The 24425-nt window shown below is 41.9% G+C and overlaps 1 protein-coding gene across 1 annotated transcript in view; it reads left to right on the top strand.

Annotated features, from left to right (window-relative positions):
* The window catches only part of wnt9a (wingless-type MMTV integration site family, member 9A), an 82487-nt gene that overhangs the window by 11549 nt on the left and 46513 nt on the right, over positions 1-24425 (top strand). Inside the window, exon 2 of the mRNA XM_072570049.1 lies at positions 16449-16708. Within this exon, the coding sequence (XP_072426150.1) occupies positions 16449-16708 (260 nt within the window). The remainder of the gene's footprint in view (positions 1-16448; positions 16709-24425) is intronic.

Raw genomic sequence — 24425 nt, 5'->3', positions numbered from 1 at the left:
AGTTTATGGAGGGATTTCAGCCCTGAGGCCTGGTGAGTTTTCTTGCTATACCTTAACAGCTCAGCTCATAAACTATTTACCCAGTCCCATGGCATCCCTTGTGTTCAATTGCAGCTGACTCTTTCTAGGTACTATGCCTAAAGCAACTCCCCATTCAGCAGATATCCTGGAATTCACCAGCATCCCTGGCACCAGTGTCTTTTTTTAAAAAAAGTTACCTGGTCAAGCACTCAGTCTGGAACTTCCCTGTATGGTTGTTGACATTTTTCCCCAGATAGACAGAGCAGGGGAAATCACCCCAGTTCATGGGCAGGGATCTAGAGATCCTGCTGGCTGTGGTGATGCAGAGGTGGCTCACTACTACCTCCCAGGACCAGCAGTGGAGGCCATAACACCACATCATGCCAGTCTAGTCAGATTGTAACCTGGATTCAGCCTTCTGGAAGAATACACATGAATGTAGGGAGAAAGTCAATGACCTTCCCACTCTGACCACTTCTCTCCAGAATAGCTGCCAGGAGGAAAACACCAAATAAGGTAGAAAGTCAGACTTTTCCTTGTTGGGCTATCCGACATTTGGTTCCTCATCCGTTATGGATCTGGCTGACTCTCCATTTCAGAACACCTGGACTAACATTGGAGATGGCCCTTGACATACTGGGGCAAGGCCCACTGAATGGAGGCTATCCCCTTTACTTGACTGAGGCCTACTGACAATCAGGCCAGGCTGATTGGCATTTTATGCAGATACAAAGAAAGAATGATTTCTCTGGCTAAAGAGACAAAGCACAAAGGCCAAGGCAATATAGGTCAGGGATGCTGACTATCCAGTAGGGTCAGTGAGTGAGCACTATAATAGCAAATGCAAGCCTGGAGATCAAGTTTTGTCCACTCTGTGCTGGCTGTGTCCATTGGTTCAGCTTATCCTTGCTGCAGCATTCCAATGTCAGTTGTCCAGGCAGAGACCTGAATGCCATGATGGCTCAGCCTGGCACATTGGATGACAATATCAGTGGACAATGGGTGTTTGATTAGTGCCTGTGGAATATCTTTGGTGCCTGGTGTCCAACAGGAGGTCCTTCAGAATCTTCAGGACTAGAAGTCAGCCTGTACCCTGCATTGCCCCAGATACCTCAGGGGAAATCCCACTTTGCATGCAACTGCCCCTTCCTATTTGCAGTCATTGCCCATGGAGCATATCCTGAAATCCTGGCACTTGGTGTACATGATGAGCCAATGGCATGGTAGTCATTTGCACCCATGTCAGTGGGTATCATATCAACCATATTTGTTGGTATGAGTTACATGTGGGTAAGGTATGACATGTCATTTTCTAAAAGGCATTTGTGAACTAGATGGATTTTTACACCAATTTTCAATTGTCTCATGATCCCAATCACAGATTAACCTTTGTTTCAGATTTATTCACCAAATTCAGATTTCACATCTATGACATGCACTTTGCCTTAACCCAGTGCCAAGCTTCAACTTGTGGCCATTAGTATTGGCAGGGCACTTGAGTGTGAAGTATAGTGTTTGCAACAGAGCTCAATTCTGTCTCCAAACATTCTCTTGTCAAGGAAGATAGTGGTTAATGATTAAGAATTGAAAACTTGAACTTCTGACCAATGCAGAGTGGCTGAGCAGAAGCTGATAGCAAAGTTTGGTTCCCTTGAATGGCCTCAACTGGGACCTTGGGTTCATGTCACACTACAGGTGACCCCACTGCATGATACACACACACTCTTAAATACTCTCATTCTCTCAGACCGTGTCATACACAAGCTGTCTCTCATATGCTCATACACCCCCACACTCTCTGACACGCACCCTCTGACATACCCCATCGCACACCAACACACACTTAACCAAGCTTACATACTCTATCATGTGCACTGACACCTACATGCATACAATAAGATGCACATTCAATCTGTTGCTCCCATATGTGCACCCAATTTATGGGGTGAATTTGTTTTTGTAGAATTACATTTTTATTTTGCTCAGACTGCACGAATTCATGTAAAACTGTACAGCAGGTTTGTCATACTGACATAGCATTGGGACACTGACAGGCTTCACACCTATTTAAAAAGCTGAGCATCTTGAATATAATTTGAGTTCTGGTATTTACATATCCAAGAACAAAAACCAGTATATCCCATTATAAAAGATTGTTGACTGTATCACATCTCCATGACACTGGACTCCTTCTGGCTATAAATTCTGAGTATGATCCTAACCTCCACAACCACCTGATGAAAGAGCAGTGCTCCAAAAACTAATGCTTCCAAATAAACCTGTTGGACTACATAAGTGGTGTTTGATTTTTTTTAACTTTGACTACCCCATTCCAACGCTGGCTCCTCTAGTCAAACTTGCTTTCATTATTGTAGACCAAGAGCAAATGGCAATAACTGCAGTGTCAATAATTGTCAACTCGGGCAAAACTCTTGAATGGTTCAAAGTCACTGCAGGCAGTGAAATATGTATTAGCTATAATGAGGCCCCTCTTATCTCCTTTTGACACCTCCTTTCTGGCAAGAAAAGGGAAAACATTTGTATTTTATATAGTACTTTTCATGATTACTGGACATCTCAAAGGGCTTTACAATCAACAAATTACTCTAGGTAAAAACAATGACTGCAGATGCTGGAAACCAGATTTTGGATTAGTGGTGCTGGAAGAGCACAGCAGTTCAGGCAGCATCCGAGGACCAGCAAAATCAACGTTTCGGGCAAAAGCCCTTCATCAGGAATAAAGGCAGTGAGCCTGAAGCGTGGAGAGATAAGCTACAGGAGGGTGGGGGTGAGGGTGGGGAGAAAGTAGCATAGAGTACAATGGGTGAGTGGTGGAGGGGATGAAGGTGATAGGTCAGGGAGGAGAGGGTGGCGTGGATAGGTGGAAAAGGAGATAGGCAGGTAGGACAATTCATGGGGACAGTGCTGAGCTGGAAGTTTGGAATGAAGGTGAAGTGGGGGGGGGGGGGGGAGAGGGGAAAAATGCAGAAACTGTTGAAGTCCACATTGATGCCCTTGGGTTGAAGCCTTCCAAGGTGGAAGATGAGACCGCGTCAGGAGCAACGGATCCAATAAATGATATTAGTGCAAGGCTCCTTTAAAGATGCCCTCCAATGCATCTCGTCCACATCCTGTACCTCTGCCCTCAGACCCCACCCCTCCAACTGTAACAAGGACAGAACGCCCCGGTGCTCACCTACCAACCTTCACATAAACCAAATCATCCACTGATATTTCCACCACCTCCAAAAGACCCCACCACCAGGGATATATTTCCCTCCCCACCCCTTTCCGCCTTCCACAAAGACCATTCTCTCTGACTACCTGGTCAGGTCCATGCCCCCCCCACCCCCACAACCCACCCTCCCATCCTAGCACCTTCCCCTGCCACTGCAGGAACTGCAAAACCTGCACCCACACCTCCCTCACCTCTATCCAAGGCCCTAAAGGAGCCTTCCACATCCATCAAAGTTTTACCTGTGCATCAATTAATATCATTTATTGTATCTGCGCCCGATGCGGTCTCCTCTACATTGGGGAGACTGGACACCTCCTAGCAGAGCGCTTTAGGGAACATCTCCAGGATACCTGCACCAATCCAGCACACCGCCCCGTAGCCCAACATTCCAACTCCCCCCTCCCACTCTGCCAAGGACACGGAGGTCCTGGGCCTCCTTCACTGCCGCTCCCTCACCAGACGCCTGGAGGAAGAATGCCTCATCTTCCACCTTGGAACACTTCAACCCCAGGGCATCAATGTGGACTTCAACAGTTTTTCCGCATTTTCCCCTTCCTGCTACCACCACACCACTTTTCCACCCCCCCCCCCCCCCCCCCACTTCAAACTCATTCCAAACTTCCAGCTCAGCACTGTCCCCATGACTTGTCCGGACTTGTCCTACCTGCCTATCTCCTTCCGCCTATCTCCTTTTCCACCTATCCACTCCACCCTCCCTGACCTATCACCTTCATCCCCTCCCCCATTCACCTATTGTACTCCATGCTATTTTCTCCCCACCCCCACCCTCCTCTAGCTTATCTCTCCATGCTTCAGGCTCACTGCCTTTATTCCTGATTGAAGGGCTTTTGCCCAAAACATCAACTTTTGCTGCTCTTTGGATGCTGCCTGAACTACTGTGCTCTTCCAGCACCACTAATCCAAAATTGCTCTTTATGTAATCATTGCCATAATGTAGGAAATCCTGCCACCAATGCCACACAGCAAACTGCAATGGGCTAATAGCTAGATAATCTGCCTGTTTAAAAGGTAAGTATTGGCAGGTCACCAAGGGAAGATTTTCTGTTCTTCTGAAATAGTACCTTTTATTGGTCAAGAGTATTGAGTAAAGGAGTTGGGAGGTCATATGGCAGCTGTACAGGACATTGGTTAGGCCACTTTTAGAATGTTGTATGCAATTTTGATCTCCTTCCTATTGGAAGGATGTTGTGAAACCTGAAAGGGTTCAGAAAAGATTTACAAGAATGCTGCCAGGGCTGAAGAATCTGAGCTATAAGGAGGCACTGAATAGGCTGGGGCTGTTTTCCCTAGAGTATCGGAGGTTGAGGAGTGACCTTTTATAGAAGTTTTATTTTAAAAATCATGAGGGGCATGGATCAGATAAGTAGACAAGGTATATTCTCTGGGGTCAGGGAGTCCAGAACTAGAGGGCATAGGTTTAGGGTGAGAGGGGAAAGATTTAAGAGACCTCAGGGGCAACTTTCAGAGGGTGTTGCATGCATGGAATCAGCTGCCAGAGGAAGTCATGGAGGCTAGTACAATGGCAGTATTTAAAAGGCCTCTGGATGGGTGTCTGAATCGGAAGGGTTTAGAGGAATGTGGGACATGTGCTGGCAAATAGGACTGGTTTACTTTACCATATCTGGTTGGCATGGACGAGTTGGACTGAAGGGTCAGTTTCCGTGCTGTACATCTGACTCTATTCTTTTTACTACATTCAGCAGATGAGTCTCAATTGAAAGAGGGAAACTGAGCATGGCACTCCTTTGTTCCATGCTGGAGCATAGACCTAGTTCCTGCTTGAACCCCATAGCAGGATTTAAATCTGAAACCATGTAACTGAAGGGAAGAGTGTCATCAACTGTCACAGTTGCCAGAAAGAACTGAACAGACAAATGGTGAGGCCATTAGATAGCCTTAAAGTCCTAGACTTGTTGGTTCTAAAAGACTTTCCCTATTGTATGCAGTAGGACAACACCACTTAACCATTATTTCCTCATGGTAGCACTGTGTGACAGGGGGATAGGGTTTGTGCTATCATAGATCTCAAGTGATCTTTGCTGTTGTAAGTGTTAAGAACATTTTATCAATAAATTACCAACATGGGAACTTCAATGTCAGCACATGCCTCCACACACTTTTTGAAGGAGAAGAATGTGGGTTCAAATAATACTCTTGTCTGCCTGAACAACTGATCCAGGCTGACACTGCAGGTACAACTGAGGGAATGCTGTACTGTAGGAGATGCCACCTTTTTCAGATGTAAGTTTTTAAACCTGGCCACACTGGTAAATATGAATCCTTTTGTGAGACCATTTTGAAAGAGCAGAGGGGGTTGCAAACTGGCTGCTATATTTCTTAAATTGCATTAGTGACTATTTGGCTAGTTCTAGAATATATCTAATTTAGATACCCTGAAGCTGTGAAAGGCACTAACAAGTGCAAGTTCTGTCTGGTTCAGTCTTGTCCCAGCAGTAGTGACAACCTTTTTTTATCCTAATGCCTTCCTTGCTTCATTACTATGCTGTACTTGTGCACTACCACTTTGAGATGTGTGCAAGCCTTTAAGGTGTTTGCTTGCAGTAACGTAAAGATTTCCCCCTCCAGGGTCTGCTTATGGATTTGTTTTGGATCAGCAAAGTCAGTCCTGTCCAGTGTGTGTATTACTGGATTGGTAATCCAGTTAATCAAACTAATAATATAAATAACCTCACTTCACTTCAACTAAATTAAAAATTTAATTTGCAGGTAAAATCTAGAAATAAAAAGCAGACATCAGTAAAAATGACAAAGCTACCAAATTGTCATTTAAAAATGCAATTGGTTCACTCGCTCAACTTCAGCAAGAAACCTACCAGCACTATCCAGTTTGTAACATAAGACCCACTGCATTGTAATTCCAGAAAAAGGCCCACCACCACTCCTTGGAACAAATCACAGTTTGGCATTCAATACAGGCCTTTAAAATTCAGTTCAGGATCCAGAAAATGGTTCTGGAGGAATCTGTCTGAAAGTTTGGGACTCTGCCTTTATCTGAAAATAAAGATTTTTAATCTCTTTACTTGTTACTGTGTTTTTAACATCTTACTCATCGTCAATTCGTGTGTGTGTGTGACCCTCTTCAGTCTGTGTTGGGCTGACCGCTTTTATGTTACTTTTCAAAACCATACAATGCAATATCTGAGCTGATCACAAGAGGGTGCTCCTCAGTTCGTGCCTTTTCTGAATAAATGTTATGACTGAGAGGGTGGAGCTTAGTCATTCCTATTCCTTGCCTACATGTACACTTCAAGTTTTTAAATACTTGTGCAAACAAGGAGGGAGTAGACGCTAAAGGGCAAAATACAGTAGATGCCAGTAATCTGAAATGCAAGCAGGAAGTGCTGGAAAAACTCAACAGGTCTGGCAGCTTCTGGAGAGAAACAACTAATTTCAAGACCAAAATCATGTAATAAGCCCTTCAGTCTGTCTGCTTTCTCTTTTTTTTCAGCCTCCTGTCTTTCTTGTTCATGCTCTCTACTGAATTCCATCCAGCCACTACTTGTACCATGTCCTGCAATCCTGCTGACTGCCTTCAGATCAGACCATATATACATTTCAGACCAATAATTACTTGTCTCTTGAACTGAAATTTACTGACTCTCAGTGCCTTTCCATGTAATGTAGTATAGTCCAATGTTAATTAACCCATTGTTCATTGGCTTTGCCATTGCATTTGTACTAGTCACTTGTTTAACTCTTGATCAAGGGTAATTGTTCTTTTTGGTAAGTTTACAATGTTGATTTTTCAATTTTCTTTGTTTTTTAAAAATCAGGTTAATGCAAAACTTTTTAAACCTGAAAACAAAACTGTCTTCACCACAGATACCGTGGATCATCAAGGGGGAATGGTCTTGCTGAATAAGATCATCAGGTGACCATAACTAAGTCCTCTACATGAGGTCTGGCAAACACTTTCTATAGCAACACTGTAGTCACCCTTTTTGTCCTCTGTTCCCAACTTATCGGAACCGATATGGAATGGAGCCGTTTAGGGGTTTGAACATTAAGATTTGTGGTAGAATCTAATGAGAATTCTGCCAAGGCCTATCTCTGACTCCCAACTCTATGCTTTTGTTTAGTTGAGGTCAGTATGTTTGAGCAGGGCATTGTCAAATTGACAGGATTGCAGTTTGTTAAACATCTTAACACAACACTTTTTAATATTCAGCTTCCTGCCTTGCCGAACAAGCTAGAATTCAAAACTCTTACATGGAAGTCAGTGGTTATGTGGCAACCTCTGTCCGCTACTTTCTCTCCAAAAGACTGGGTTGGACACTGACATCAGCACCTCACCCTATCTTTGTAGACATTGGGATCTGACATTTACCAGTCTAAGAACTCTCCTGGCACAAATCCAATCCACTTGCAGTGCACTTCTGCACTTTAATGCTGCACCAGCAACAATAAACCAACTATAGACTGTTTGCTTATTGTCCGTACTTAATCTCTTTGACCCTAATTGGATGCTCCAACATCTCTGCCTTACATTGCTTTAACTTCTAGCACTTTTTTTATTCACCTCCGCTAAAGATACCAAGCTCCTATTATTTCTGCTTTGGCTTGCTACTTAGTGCAGACACAAAGCCAGGAAGCTTGTCATGGTCAGCAGGCTGTAGTCAATTCAAGGGAGAATTTTGCTGTGCTCAGAGGGTCCTGGCACAGTAAGTCGATGGAAGCTTTCAATACCAGTCCAGGGTTTTGGAAACAGTCAATTAGCTGCTTGGGACTATCAATCATGATGTCGTCTAAGGGTGAGCAACTGAATGTTGAGCAAAGTCTACTGACCTGTGTAGCAACTTCTGACCAGGTTGGCCTGGTCTTGTGTCATTGCCTCAGAGGTGAATGCATTGCCCTGTACATTAGGATCTTTAAGCCACACAGTGGGGTACCATTGGCTGGGTGTACAAATGGCTTTGTAAGATGATGCCACACTAGGGATACCACTCACTTCTGTAAAATCAATGCATGAAGAATTGTTCCGGGAACAGTGGTAAGATGGGGCACAAGTTGGGCAAGAGCAATGTCATGGAGTGGATAGGTAGTTAGAGGTGATTTTGGTAAGATGCAGTGTGAAATCACTGGGCTTCATGGTATAAAACCCTCCAATGAACACTCTGCAACTTGCACTCAAAGGTTCTGCCCAACGTTTGTCAATACATGACTCCAGTGAACCAGTATGATGTAGTATTGTGGATACTTTTTCTTAAAAAAAAAACTTAGTTACATGTATGATTTTATACCAAGCCACCTCTAATTTTTTGACCCTGGTTGGATAGGTTATAGAGCATTGGCAAGGTCATTGCCTGAATCCATCTTTATTGGAGCATGGTGCCATGAAGCATTCTAAAATACACCATGGGTGGAATAAGCTCTCCATTCATAGAGCACCAAGAGTTAAGTGAAATCAAGGACTGGAAAAATGCTTCAGTAAAGCAGCTGTAACTATAATGCTTCCTTATAAAAATAAAATTAGATGGGCCTGTGCCAACCTGCAATGAGGAGAGCTGTCAAAAATGGTCTATTGCCTTCAACTAAGCCAATAATGTCATAAGGTAATGATGTCATCAAGGCTGATTCTGAAGGGAAATGGGCTTGGTTAGAGTATCTTTGGGACTCCTCTGGAGACTGGAAGGCAGTATATGTTCGAATATTGGCCTTTCACCTCCTTGATCTGGCTCCAAATCCAGCCAAGACTGATGGGATGGAAAATCAGTGTGGGTTAAAACCATTTTCATTCCTCTCCTTGACCTAGGTTCAAATTTGTATGATACATAAGGGATAAAGGATCTCTTTCCCTCCCTGCCTGCCTCTGATTTTTGAGCTGTTTGCTAATCTCTGCTTGTCTCAATTTGTGTGGTTTTTCTTTTAAACTTTATCATCACCATGTGCATGGGTAGTTGAGATTGGGAGTGGTAAGGTGGTGGTTGGTATGCCTGAATGCAGGGTGGCCCAAGAGGTATGCACATATTAAACTGCAGGGCCTGGGGGCAATTGGACCCTCAAGGGAGGAAACCCACCTGGGTCCTTGGTCTCTCTCTCTCTGCCCACAGCCATTGACTCAGTGGACCCTTGGGCTGCTGTAGAAAGGCCCCTCCAAGATGCTGGCACATTCACTAAGCAGTGGGGGTGGCCAGCTTAGAGCGATCATGCTAGCAACCAGTTTAAAATTATCTACTATAAATAGACCCTCAAGTCTGAAAACCTACCTCCTTGCAGCAGGCAACCAAGCTTTCAGACCCAGGTCCCAACTGTACTTCTGAATCCCTTGCCTCCATTCCTACCACCCAGTATCTAGTTAGAAGGAGCTGTTCTTTTATCTTTTTTATTCTGTCCTCTGCAGAGATTTTAGGCGTGATTTCTATTCCATATCTCTGCCTTCTGTATACATTGTTTGTTTTATCTTTTAGTGATCTGAATTAGTCAGTCATACAGCATGGAAACAGACCTTTATTGGTTCAACTTTTTTAGTCCACGCTGACCATGTTCCCAAGCTAAACAATTCCCACCTATCTGCACTTGGCCCGTATCCCTCCACCTTTTCCTATTCATGAACTTATCCAAATGTCTTTAAATGTTGCAACTGTACCTGCATCCACCACTTTTTATTTTCTGGCAGTTCATTCCACATACGAACAACTCTGCTTTTCTTTTTTTTTAAAAAAAAAGTTGTCTCCTGTCCTTTTACTTTCTCCTCTCACCTTTTTAATGTGTCCCCTAGTTTTGAAGTCCTCCACATCCTCACCCCAGGGAAATGACCTTCACTTTTTTTTTACTTTTTTCTATGCCCCTCATGATTTTATAAACCACAATATGGTCAACCTCCCACCCTCCAGCGAAAGTCAGCCTGTCTTAACTCCACTCAAACCGTCCATTCCCAGCAACATCCTGATAAATCTTTCTGAACCTCCTCCAGTTTAATAATATCCTTCCTCCTATAAGTGTGAACAGAACTGAACACTACTCCAACTGTTAGTACCTGGTGCAGGTAGAGAAGAAACTTGCTTACCTGTAGGTTTGTGACACAGGGTTACTGAGTAATGCTAGGACCAGATAGGCAAGAGCCAAATGTGCTTATGATATCTCTTTCCCCAGAAGTCATTTACTATTTTAAGGAATGTTCTTGAAACAATAAATATTACAGACAGCTGAGGTTAACAGCATTGGATTAAATACATAGGGCTAATTTTTTTGGCTAAGTCTGACTTGAAGTTTTCTTAACTTCAAGCCATGAGGCCTAGTGAGTGTTCTCTCCATCTTGCATCATGGCAGACTGAAGTCAGTGGCCTGCTTTGTGGGAGAAATCTAGAGGTCCCTGCTGGATGTGGCACAGTTGGGAGTTCCTCTGACCCCAGGACTCTGCAAAGCTGGTCTGAGTCTGCCACCTAGCTTAGTCTTGAGGAATATCATTAATGTAGGCAGAAGGTCAGTGGCCTTCCAACGGCCCCCTAATGTGAGATCATCTTTTCAATATCTCCCACTTGCTCTATATCTGCTACAGTACCCACCTGCCACCAAGGCTTGTGCTCTATTGTCTGCAACATCTCTCTTGCTCTCTCCCACTTTTGACGGGATCAACTTTGCATAACCTCTGCTGTCTACTGTCTCTCTTAGCACAACTGTGTACCTGCACCAATAGTAAAAGCTGTGCTACTGCTTTCATCCTTTATAATACCTGCCTCATGCACCCTCATAAGGACAACAGGCCATAATAGGGTGGTGAGAATCTGTCATTCAGCTCCTTCTCTCTCTTGAGAGATGGCTGATTCTGATCCCTAACAGGGCCTGGACTGAGCAGAGGTGTACACTGCTGGGAAACTGGGCAAAGGCTATCCTCATCGACTGACAACTGCTGAGCTCCCTGGTGGTGTCTGTTAGCTAGCAAGACAAAACCGAAGTTCTATGAGCCTTATTTCTGGCTGAGGAGGGTAAAGTGCAAAAAGAAAGTGAGCCAATGCAAGGTGAAAATGCTCAGAGAAACCAGATTGCTTGCTCGCTTACTGAAACTAAGCAAGAAGATGTAGTCCGGTCCCATCTGAGCTGAATGCTTGTCTGAGTGCAGTGTTTTTGCCGCAACATTTTAATGCTGCACTGGCAATCATTGTATTGTAGAGTCATCCTGAATGTGGATCAGACATGTGCTATGAGTGTTCTTAGAGGCTCTGAAACGTTGGATAAAGAGTGCATGGGGCTAGTGCAAATGGAGTGTTGGTGCCTTTTCTCCAAGATGAAAGTCCTTGAGAGAAAGTGGCAAGCTGAACTCACTGGTTTCCCTGAGATTTTTCCCAGCATCTTTAAGATGGGTGTCTGAATACTAATAAGTGAGGTGTGGCACTAAAGGCATTTAGCAATCGATGAGTGTCAATTGACATCTCTCTGGTGCCTAGGAAGAATCTCAACCATTTATGAAATGTGTGTATGATGGAGCAACATGATCTCAATTTGGAGATGGGCCTCACTGCACCTGTTACCTAATGTTGCTACACAACTTGCTAAAGGCCACATCTCCCATGCATTCCACCATAGTTTTTGAACTCAAAATGCTGTACTTTTGGAAATACAGGTCTTACTGGATATGTTGTCTTTTTGGGGTCAAATATCAATAAAACCAGCACCTCACCATTAACTACAATACAAGAGATTCCTGTCATTGTTATGCTGGTTGTATGTGAGATGGAGTTGTGCTGAAGCAGTCTCCTAGCTTTCAGCAGCGCACACCCTACAAAAAAAACTTCATGATACTCAGTCATCCTCAATGAAGGAGACCCTCCCTGGGAATTAGTAAGCAAACAAAATGGGGGTTGCTTCCTGGTGGGTTAATAGTAGCAGTATCCGGTTAAGCCCTTTTTTATTATTTGGATATTCATTGCCAACAAGAGCTTCAACTTGTTTTGGAATGAGAAGGCCATCCATAAGTCTTCCTGCCATGGACTTAATTGGGGTGAAGGTGGAAATATCAGTGTCCAGCCACCACTGTCCCTGACTAAGTGCATTCTTTGGCTGTGCCAGTGTTGGACTGGGGTGGACAATGTTTAAAAATCACAACACCAGGTTGTAGTCCAACAGACTTGGAAGCACTAGTTTTCAGAGTAATGCTCCTTCAGGTGGTTGTGGAGTATACGATCATCTGACACAGAATTTTATAGCAAACTTTTAGTGTGATGTAACTGAAATTTTTTTTGAAAAAGGTCCTAGATTGTTTAAGTCTCATCTTTTAGAATAGGCATGTTGGTTTCAGTTATTTCACGTAAATCCCACAACTTAAAGTTCACTTGAGAATGTAACTTTAACAATAGGTGCCATGTTGGCCCAGAATGCACTGAAGGCATGACTTGGTAGGTGACTTGGATTAGCCCTGCACCTTTAATTTATTTCTTGGTCTTTCTCCCCTTCCTTCTGTTTTAGTGCTCTGTTCTGAGACATCTTTCATCAAGAAGGGCTGTGCTGTGGAAACCTAAGCTGCTGTTGCGGATTCCACTTGGCAACTGCTAACTGCAGCATGTTTCAGATCAGCAGCTCTTGTTGGGAAGGCACAGAAGTGTCCATCACTCTGATACAGAAATCCGGGTAGTATTCTCAGGAACAAGATTTTTGCTTAAGTATTTGGTTAAAGAGCTTTGAATTTAAACCTTGGTTTTGTTGACCATTTTCACTAAGAAAAACAATAGGATGTATATATGCTATAAAGTCTCTAAGACTAGAGTAATTGATGGAGTTTGATTTAGATAATTCTCTTCTTTTTTTTTTGCAACTTTCTCTATCCAACACATTTATTGGACTAGTCAGTCTTCTGTTTCCCAGAAAATGCTAGTTAAACTGAGTAAAGGGTCACTTTCTGTGATCCTGTGTGAATGACCATCCCATCCAGTGATATCACCAGGTAATTGTGAAATGGGACTAATTCATAGACTCTTACAGGATGGAAACCAACCATTCTGCCCATCAGATTTGCATTCCCTCTGAAAAGCATCCCACCCAGACCCACTCCTATCCTTTTGTAACCGTTTTTCATTGATTAGTCCAGAGTTTGCACACCCCTGGATGCTATGAGTAATTTAGTATGGCCATTCCACCTATGCAGCCCATCTTTGGACTGAGGAAACTAGAGCACCTGGATGAAACCCATGCAGACACTGGGAGAATGTACAAGCTCCATACAGTTAGGTTCATTTCCACCGGAGTCCCTGGTCCTGTAAGGCAGCAGTGCTAACCACAGAACTACTGCTCTTTCTGCCTTCCATTTCTCTCCCCAACCATTTCGTCTCCCTTCCCATGTGAATGTTTGTTTGTTTTTTTTAATGTTTTTAGGTGTGGGATGTCACATTGGGACTGAAATTGAAGTTTTCATTAACTAGTCAATTACCTGACCTCTGAAAAATGCTCAGCTCCAACTGTCTTACCTGAAATGAAAAGTTGTCTATTTCATCACACTAACCTCTCTCACGTCTTAACCAATAAAACCTTTGCAAGTCTCACCTCTTTATTGTTCTTACATGAATAACAGTAAATGAGATTCCAATCTTGCTTTAATTGTTTCAAAGACTTTCCCATGACCTCTTGAGATGCATTATTGAAAATATTCCAATAAGCTAGGAAGGACAATTGGAAAGAAAAATTGAATCTCACGACAATCTAGGTAGTCCTACAGCCAATGAATTACTTTTGGAGTTTAGCCAAGATTGGATGAAACAAAACCGCCATTTGCCCACAAGCAGCAATGGGATAATGGCCAGGCAATCTCTTGTTGATGTTAATTGACAGATAATATTATCCAGCTCCCAAACATGAACATCACTTGTTCTGGGATTGACCTATGAAAGAACTGAAACCAACATGATCATTCTAAAAGATGAGACTTAACAAACAATCCAATTCTTTTTTCAAAATATAATTTCAGTTGCATGACTAAACTTTTTGCTATAAATGGTGTCTCAATCTTTTACTCCACAATCACCTGACGAAGGAGCAACACTCCAAGCTAGTACTTACAAATAAACCTGTTAGACTATAATCTGGTGTTGTGATTTTTTTTTTTAACCACTTAATTGCTTTCTTTTAACCATTGCTTTCTTTGAAATTAGTGCTTTGGGCTAACTTTCTTATCCTCCTGAAAGATAACTGATCCAAAAGCCCAAGACACACGCACACGCACCGTGCTGTACAAAAGTGTTAGCTTGGAATATTGCTCAGGTCTCTGGAATGGAACTCCCTCTTGGAGTTTGCCATTTGATTTGCTCTTTCTAAAGTTTGGGTTGGCGCAAATATTCTTCAGTTTCAGTAAGCTTGCAGCCTGACTTTGCAAAACAATTCTCAACTGCCTAATGCACTGTATAAAGTGGCTGTCCCTCTACTGCTGTCAGCTTATTTGTTCGTTTCAGTGAAGGCTTTGGATTTTTCATTCTTAGACCACTTATTTTTATGTCTAATCAACCACAAAAGATGTCAATCTAGATGGATTGTGGCCTCAGCTGGACTTAACACACTTCTGGAAATGAACATCAGCAGAAAATCTGAATTCTCACCAGCCTTCACCCTATCAACTACAAATAACCCTAGCTTACTGTTCAAATGAAGAATGGACTAAGGTCAATCTGACTGTCTCTGTTTCATGATGGAGACCGTTGTGAACTCTTTAGATGAATGGTTTGAGGTTGGGCTGCCTTCTGATTTCTTTACAACTTTTTTTTTTTAAAATGTAATCTAAACCAAATGTGAAAAGCTGCTTTAAGAGTATAACCACATGCCATTCATTTCTGTGTGGACTATTTTAATCACCTGACATTATTTAATTGGAAGTCCATGGCACACTTTCAGAATGTTGTTTCTGGGAATCTTTACAGATTGTCTCAAGATGAGTCTGAAAAGAAACGATCATGACCACCTCCAATCACTTTATTGTGGTGAATTTTCCATGTGACTTACAATTGCCCATAATGTATATAATGACTACTTCCATACCTCAAGTGCCTCAAACATTTTAGAAACAGGCAATATTTCTTGAAGTCCTGTTACTGTTGCCACATGCAAAATTGGTGTCCATTTTGACCAGCAGAGTCCCACTAACCATCTCTGGGTAGCTGGTTTTCACAATAACTAACTGCAAATTATTTTTGTCTTGACTTCATAGCGTTTAAGATCAGTCATTTTTCACTTGTAAAAAGGTGATGTCACTGCCAGCTGCTTGGTACCAAGTTTGCAAGAATTGGCTAGAGGCAAATGGTTCTGCAGCTGAGAACTTTGGCTAATATGAGGGAACTGTAGAGAGTTGATAGATAGTAGAGCACAATTTCTATGACCCCACCATTATGGAATAACCAATAGTTCATAACCAACGAAATGCATTTGAGGCCCTCTCTCCCTGTTACACAGCAGCAATTTTACATGTGGCAAGATCCCAAAGACAGCAATGAGATGAACTGCCATTTGTCTAATGGCAGTTGTTGATGTTTGGGCAGCTCCCTTTTTTTTAACTTAGTTGTGGACAACTGCAACATCAACATAAACTACCAGGTACCCAACTGAACAGCCAGAGCCTTACTTTAATAACTTACCCAAAGAACTGCAATTTTCAAATTTGTTTTTGAATTATGGATGACACCAGCATTTACTGGGCTGGAGAAATCAATGGTATAGGTACTGCAGATATTTTGAACAATGCATCACTGCAATTAGAGCATAACCATAAATTTATGGTCATGTAGCAGAAAGCAGTGCAAAGCTATAACCTCCTGATTTGATTCTAGCACAGGAGCTACCCTCCAATACATCGAGTGAAGATGGGCAAATAGAGTTGGAGTGCAGATAATCTGTTCTCTAATCGAAAAGGTGAAGCTTAATAATGAAATGTCCTCCCATTCCTTTATTTTTCTACCAGTCCTGGTAGAATGTGAAGTGAGCTTCAATCCTGATCTAATGCATTCCACACCTAACCTGGGAGTGTTTTGATGAAACAAAGTAGAGGAGGATCAAGTATTGAGACCATACTGCAGTCTAGAATCATATGCTATTGCACATGCGGAATGGGGGTGTGTAGATTATGTTAACATTTTTTTCTTTGAGGAAAAATGTCTTTCTCTTTTTGTTTTCTCCAATTTAAACACTAATGTCTTTTTTTTTCTTTCTTTCTCCCTCGTTCTGCTTTCCTTCACAGTTTAACTGGTAATGAACCACTCACCATCTTGCCTCTGACTCAAGAAACAGAACTGACACACGGGAAGGCTCACTTCAAGGTTTGTGACCGTCTGAAGCTGGAGCGGAAACAGCGGCGAATGTGCCGGCGGGACCCTGGAGTGGCAGAGACCCTCATGGAAGCAATCAGTATGAGTGCCCTTGAGTGTCAGTACCAGTTCAGGTTTGAGAGGTGGAACTGCACCCTGGAGGGGCGGTACAGGACAAGCCTTTTGAGGAGAGGTTAGTTGGAGCTCTTCCTGTACTGTTCATTCCTTAATATCTTGTGTCACCTTCACTGTGTAAGTGCTGTACAATCAATGTATTTTTGAGAAGTAAGGTGGGAAAAGGGATGCAGACAGTCCAACATTGGCTGCAGCTATGACCCATTCCCAATAGACAGTGGTTTTCTGTTTGAATGTAACAGATTCAAAACAGCCCTATGAAATGTAGGGCTGGATTTTATTGTATTTTTGGCCTCTTTTTTTTTTTTGACTGAAGCTAGAAAATGAATAGCCAACCCACTCCAAGGAGGCTATTGGGAGTGTTTTAAATATGATATTGCTATGCTTCCCTTAATTCACTGAGTGTACAGATTTGAGCAACGTTAACAATGACACTTTATCTATTGCATTTGGACACTTATATACAATACATCAACTGTGTGTACTTCTTCACAAACTCCAGTTATTAAAATTTACCCTCCACAAATCTGTTCTGCCTTTCTTTAACTTGCCTTTTCCTAAGTGGATATTAATTTAATCCTGAATCATTATTTCTAGAAGCTCAAAACTGAACTATGGATGCTGGAAATCAAACTGCTGGAAAAATTCAGCAGGTCTGGTAGTATCTGTGGAGAGAAATCAGTTAACATTTCAGAACTGAAATTACTGGACCCAAAAAATTTAACTGTTTTCTCTCCACAGATCCTGCCAGACCTGCTGAGTTTTTTTTCTAACTATTTCTCTTTTTTTTTTTAAATTTCTAGAAGCCTTCCTGTTATCAATGTTGAGCAGATTGGTTTTTGTAGTTTCTGGGTTTATCTCTGCACCCTTTTATTTTCTGGAATAAGAAAATGTTTGATTTTTCCAGTACTGACACCACCCAGAGTCTAAAAGACTGAACTTATGGTCAGTGCGTCCACAATTTAATATCTGTGGATACCATCCTATCCTGGCCAGGCTCCTGATACAGACTAAGTATAGATAACCTATCTAATATCTACTCCTTTTATCACTTTAAACCCACTGAGTTTCTAAGCAACCTCTTTCACCATGCAATAGACAGCATCTCTCCTTCCTGCTTAATTGCAGAAGGTAAATGTGAACTGTGCTCAACCAGACTTTGTTTAAAAGCCTAAAAACAGTGCCCAGACATACATGTGATTCTACTATTGGACAGTATTTACTAAATCAAGACTGCTATGAAATTAGAGGAAACTAATCAGTCAAACTTGCAAGTGCTTCATTAGCATGTGCTCGAAGATACAAATATACTCAACCAGAACCCCTTGTGTAAGAAGAGTTTCTGCATAAATTTTTCATTGTCACTTAAACCCTTTAATTTTTTTTTGCAGTATTCCTGTAGTAAACACCTGACAGGTCAGTCAACCTGTCTCATCAAGGACTAACATTGACAGTTAAAATGCTTTGGTTCCTTAGCTATAGCCAAATAGTCTCTTTGATCCCTCTAACATATCCTTTCCCTCTTGCTCTGCAATGTTCTCTTCAATCAATACTGCCACCACTCCAATTTTCCTACCTTGAACAGTTTTGTACCCGGAATACTTAATATCAAGTGCTATTATTTTATGAACCGGGCTTGTTATAGCTACATATTTCCATATTGTAATCTTTACCCTTAAACTTAGTGCGATTTAAATAAGATGGCTTTTTCATTCACATACACAGGAGTCCAGGTTTAGACTTTACTGTTCCCTTCCTTACTCTGAAACTCAACTCCCCTAATAACTCCCTCCCTCATGTACCATGACCTGTGTTCTCAATATCTTGTGCACCTTGATCTCCTCTTTTTGATATTACCTCCTTGTTCCCATACCCCTGCTAAGTTGCATTGAACCTTTCCCAATAGCAAACTGGCCCACAAGGAAATCCGTCCCAGTTATTGGTGTACCCTGTCCCTCCTGTATAGGTCCCTTCTCTGCCAGAGCCAGTCCCTAATACCATGTATCTGAAGCACTTCCCTTTTTTTGTTTTTTGTCTACTCCATGTGCTTGCACATTGGACCAAGTAATGCAACCAGTTACTACTTTTGAAGGCCTGCATGTTGATTTCTTGCCTAAGTCTCTGAATTCTGACAGAAGGACCACATCCATCCATCTTCCTATGCCATTTCATACGAAGATGGGACCATGTCTATTCTCCACCCCAACCACCATGGTCTCATTGACTCTTGGAATGGCCTAAGAATGTTGCTACTTAAATTTGCAACCCAACTGATCAAATTTGTCCAATCCCAAATAACCTCCATTATTGCCACCCCTTCATTCAGCAGCTCCACACGGATCAATATCCATGCCAGTCCCTTATTTGACCTTTCTCCCATTGCCTACTATTGAGACCCTCACTGATCTGCTCCTCACCCAATTGGTAATTCAGATTGTCAGTCACTTACCTTGGTGTTCAATTGGTAAGTGATACGCTGTTGAATTAAATTCAACATATTGGGGAATCTTTAATACCAAGGATTTCTTCCACCTCGTGCTTGACCCAGAAACAAGTCCTGTAACAGCTGAAATTTGTTTTAGTCCTTTGCTGTTTATTTGTATCCACTTTCCCTTTTTTTCCCTTGACTTTACTCAGGTCAGGTGATGGTTTAGGACTCTAAGCTGTTCCTTGCACTTGTTTTTCTTGAAAAATAAACTGGAATATGCTTTGAGGGCCAGGCTATCCTGCAACTAAAGTACTATGGAAAGTCCTTTTATTTTTTGTAAATTTTTTTGTATTCTGTGTCAGCTTGGCTCAAAGACTGGTTGGAATGCTGTCAATCTCCATTTTAATAAATAAACATCTTGACTGGAGGTCCAATAACCATTTGTTCTTAAACCATTTTCTTTGTCTAAAATTTGTTTCTTTCATCCAGTTTCCCTTGCTGGTAGCTGAGCAATAGAGCTCGCGCTCGCTCTCTCTCTCTCTCTCTCTCTTAATGAGGAGAGCCTCTGGTGGTGGAAATATTTGGGAATTATGGGTCAATCATCTGCTCCTCCCAGGCTCATGCATTTGGCGTGGGTTATGTCTGAAATGACTCACATACTATATTCTGGACTGTTTGGATTCTTAAAGAAACCCATCAAATTTTTCTTTGTATAAATCAATACTAATTGTTTCTACCTGCTACAAAGGTTAGTCACTCACTCATTAACCTACTGAGCTCAGAACTAGGAGCATTTTCTTGAAAATAGGTTATTTATTTGAACACTTGACTATCCTTCTGAAGCAACCTGTCTCCCAATTCAAGGTATCTAACAGGGGCAGCACCAAAAATGTACAGCCTGCTACTGGAAACCATCATTTGCAGGAGATTGGTTTCCTTGATCAATACTATGGGTGAACTGGAGAGGTGATCTATGTTTAGATATTAAATGTGGTGAGCTCAATTGTGTTTAGTAAATAGCCATGGCACTGTTCTGCATTCTAATTCAATTCAAAAGTGAGCAGTCTTGCTCAAAATCCAGGGTAGATGTAGGAAATTAAATATCACACTGGAGTAATGGGTATTTTTCTTGGATTGATATGGAGTCACATTTCTGGAACAAGGAAAGATTTTAGCGGCAGTTGAAGTTGTGCTGCATTTGCACTGGTATGGGATGAGGAAGCTCGCTGACCGTGTACATACCAGTGTATTATCTGACAAAAGAAGGGCAAGTGTCATTAGCCCGAGATGTACATTTTTCAAAACCTAGAACCAAGGAATCGAGTGGGGAAGATAAATGAGAAATGGAAGGAAAATTTGCAGAGGAAAGATTACCTAGATGGAGAGAAACAGATGTGGGAATGATAACAGGCCAAAGGGAACCAACCAGAGGTAAAAAGACCTACAGTCAGGTCTGAAAGGGGTAGATGGAGAAAGAGGGAAAAGGCCCAGAGGGTGACACAGGACATACAAAGTACTATTACATTCCTTTCCTAAATGTATGCTTTGTAACTGAAACATGAGAAAATAATGTGTTTGGAAGTGTCTCCAGAGTAAGTTTTTTTTAAACTACAAATGAGTAGGAGAAAGACTCAGTAAAGCAGTAGAATGAAAGTGAATAAGAACATCAAGTAATGCAGACCCATGGCAAAGTTACTGGCATTTGCACTGCCCAGGTATTCAGTGCACAAGTGCCCAATCAAGCTGCGCATGATAACATGAGATCAGCTCATTGTAACTTTTTTTTAATGGTGGAGACATGGGGATTTTGCAGCTGGATCACTGGCCAGTGGCTGCCTGTAAAGTGCTTCATTTACTTTTTGTTCCTTTTTTTAATACAAAGGCCCCATGCAAAAATTGGCTGTATTAGGACACTGGCAACTGAGCCAATAATGAAGGATGGTCCCTGTTAACTAAAGCTTTACTCTGGAGTTAAATAGAGTTGGCTTTCATTGAGTTGTGATTCATTTGTCTACAGCATTACTCAAGGTGTCCAAAAACACTTTAAAGTGTTTTAATTCTGAAATAAACTTGGGTTCCTGATGAATACAGTTGAAAACAAGGTAGAACTATACTATTTTCGGCACTTACTGGTATTTGTCCCTACCTGGTGACTAATGGCACCCTGTAGTCACCATATGATTATCCTTAAATCTCTAAACATTCTCTGAATATCTGACCATATTTCCTGCCCTGGGGAAAAAACTTAAGTGGAAGTTGGTAAAGGGTGCCCCTATACTGAGAAATGACAGTGGCAAATATTAAAAACTTGGATGGATAAATGTACTGCTAACATGCACGGACAGTGTCTGTGCTTCTGAACTTTAACCTGAAGAGTGCAGTTCAACAAGACTAAATTCAATTTTCCAGACTAAGTTCTGGCAATAAATTGTTGACATGCATTGAAATGGGCCTGTCACCACTTATTAAAAACCCAACTGTTTCACTAATTTTGGGAAAACAACCTGCTGCCCTTCCTCAGTCTGGACTATTTACTCCAGTACCATATCATTTCTGTTGATTTTATTAACTGCAAACTGAAGTGGCCTAGCAAGCCATTCAGTTGAATTAGGCTGTTGCACTGTGGTGATTTCAGAAAGGTGACTTACTATCACCATCTTGGCCCACCTGTGAAGGACTATAAATGCTGGCCCTGCACCAGATCACAGGAAGAAATCGAAAAAAACTAATATGGAGTAGAGCAAGGGGCTTGAATTCTTAATGTTAGGCAGCACAGTGGCTCAGTGTTAAATATTGCTGCCATACAGCACTGGTGATCCGGGTTCGATTCCACCCTTTGGCAACTGTCTGTGTGGAGTCTACAGTCTCCCTGTGACTGTTGGTTTCCTTCCTTAGTCCAAAGATGTGCAGATTAGGTGGATAGTCCATGCTAAATTCCCCTATAGTGTCCAGGGATGTGCAGGCTAGGTGGATTAGTGTGATGCTGGAAAAGCACAGCTGGTCTTGCAGCATTCCAGGAGCAGGAGAGTTGATATTTCAGGCAAAAGCTCTTCCTGATGAAGGGCTTATGCCTTAAACATCAATTCTCCTGCTCATAGGATGCTACCTGACCTGCTGTGCTTTTCCAGCACCACCCTCTCCACTCTAATCTCCAACATCTGCAGTCCTCACTTAAGGCTAGATGGATTAGCCATGGGAAAATGTAGAGTTACAGGGATAGGGTAGGGAGTGGATCTGGGCGAATGCTCTTCGGAGGGTCCGTGTGGATTTGATGGGCCCAATGGCCTGCCTCCGCAGCGTAGGATTCTGATTCTACATTGACAATTAGTGTCAAACCCGGTGAGCTTGAGCACTAGAGTTAGTCTTTTTTTTGGACAACATCCATTTCTGTGTCTGTGTGTGGCTCTCTTTCAGTGATGAAGACAGACAGTGATACATATATCAGAAAAGAGCAGACTGAGAAAAAAGGCCGATGAAGACTTCCAGACAGGAATTGACAGGCAGATTAGTGCATGAGGCAGCCTTGGTATTTGAACCCATAATCAAGAGGCTAAGGAGCAGACCTCAATTGTTTCTTCCACTGAGACAACTATTAAACTTGACTTTTCATATTTTTAATGAGAAATTAATATAGCATTTTTGTCCAAGAGGACAAGTACATTTGACTGTAATTATTTTTTCCATTTTGAATTGCCTTGCCAGCAAAAAGGTTATGAGTTTACTACGGCACATCTGGCATACAGCATGCTGATTTATGAGCCCTGGTATGACTTCTGCAAGCTGTACACTTCAGAAACTCCATATATGCAATATTATCTAATTAAAAATTAACTTGCACACTTTGCTTTCTCTTTTTTATAAAACATGTGCAAAGAATAAAAGAATCTCTCACCATAAACTTGTGACTTGTCCAATATCAGATAAAACTGACTAATAGTCAAGATGTTGCCCACTTGTTGTACAAGCTGTTGTCAGAATCTAGCTCCAGCATTGTGTCAGATGCATTAAGCTGTGCACTTTCAACTGGGCAACTATATTCTGTGGAAAAAATGAGAGCTATGTTGATTAAGAAGTAAGATTGCTAAATATGATTATTGTGCTTTTTTAAAATTTAGGTATGAAAATGGATTGTGAATGAGAAATTTTAGTTCAAGGAAGTGAAGCAGTGTCCCACTCTGGTGTCTTTTGTGAGCATCAAGGCCTTGGGAAATGGTACCGGTTAACTAGAGTTTTAAAATAAAAAAATCCCTTCACACTTCCATTATGCGCAGGGTTCAATACTCAGCACTCTCTCTTCAATTTTGAGTATCTCACCCACAGTGTGATAGCAAACCATGTTCGTGTAGAAAGGTTCAGCAAGGACAGGATTTTTGGACTTGAACCTTGTCATTATTGAAGATACTCAGCAGGATTCCAGTGGTCTGTGAGCTTATGTTCAGTAAGGTGGTTGGGTGTATATTTTCTAGAGGGGGAAGGAATGGCTGGCCCTTGGAATGCAATTAGTGTGGGGCCAGGAGATTAGAAAGAAATCTAGAGAATTAGGGCTAGGTCTTGTAATATGACTAGGCTGGGATGCTCTGAGGTTAGGTCCCAAGGTGAGGTTTAGGTGAGTAAGGTGGGAATAAAATTGGACATTACCTGACTGGACAGAACTGACCAACGACAGTTCTTTGCTTTTCTCCTCTGCACAGCTTAGCACTGGTTTCACCAGAGGTTGTCAACCCTAGTACATTCTGGTCAGAAGGAGGATTAAAGTTTCCTGTTTGCCTACATTAATAGACTCTTGACATGGTAAATACATCTCTGTTTGGCCCATACCAAAATGGTAGAATTCTGTTCACATGCCACAGACACCACTTTGGATACAAAATTGCACCTTGCAGCATTGGAAATATAGTTTGGAGCCAAATTGCCAGTGTTGTTTCCCCCACCACACCCGTATCTCCTTTTTAAGGTTTCTTTACAAAGATCTGGTGACAAGATCAGATTCCAAAAGCTTGAGAAAATTGTGCAGTTGGGCTCATTGTTTTCTTCTGAGTCTATTTCGTGTTACTATTAATTGTGACAATGTTTGCAGATTTCACAAAAAAATGTAGAGGAGATCACATGTATCTGAGCAACACTTTCCCAGAATAGGGTTGTATACAGATTGATACACCTTGATTCAATGTGTCTTTTCTCAAATCCTACCTCTTCACGTTGTAACATTGCAATTTGCCACACAGCTATCTCTTGGTGCCTCATTTTAATAAGACTGCCAACCCAGTAGAATTCTGATAATTTAATTTTTCTACTGTGGACTGGTACAGTTGCATGTTACTTGCTAATAGGCATAAGGCCCCTTGCT

Source organism: Chiloscyllium punctatum, chromosome 5 (genome assembly GCF_047496795.1).
Source record: "Chiloscyllium punctatum isolate Juve2018m chromosome 5, sChiPun1.3, whole genome shotgun sequence".
In the NCBI taxonomy this organism is placed as follows: domain Eukaryota; kingdom Metazoa; phylum Chordata; class Chondrichthyes; order Orectolobiformes; family Hemiscylliidae; genus Chiloscyllium; species Chiloscyllium punctatum.
The sequence above is the reverse complement of the archived record's forward strand: the minus strand, read 5'-3'. Positions and strand labels throughout refer to the sequence as shown.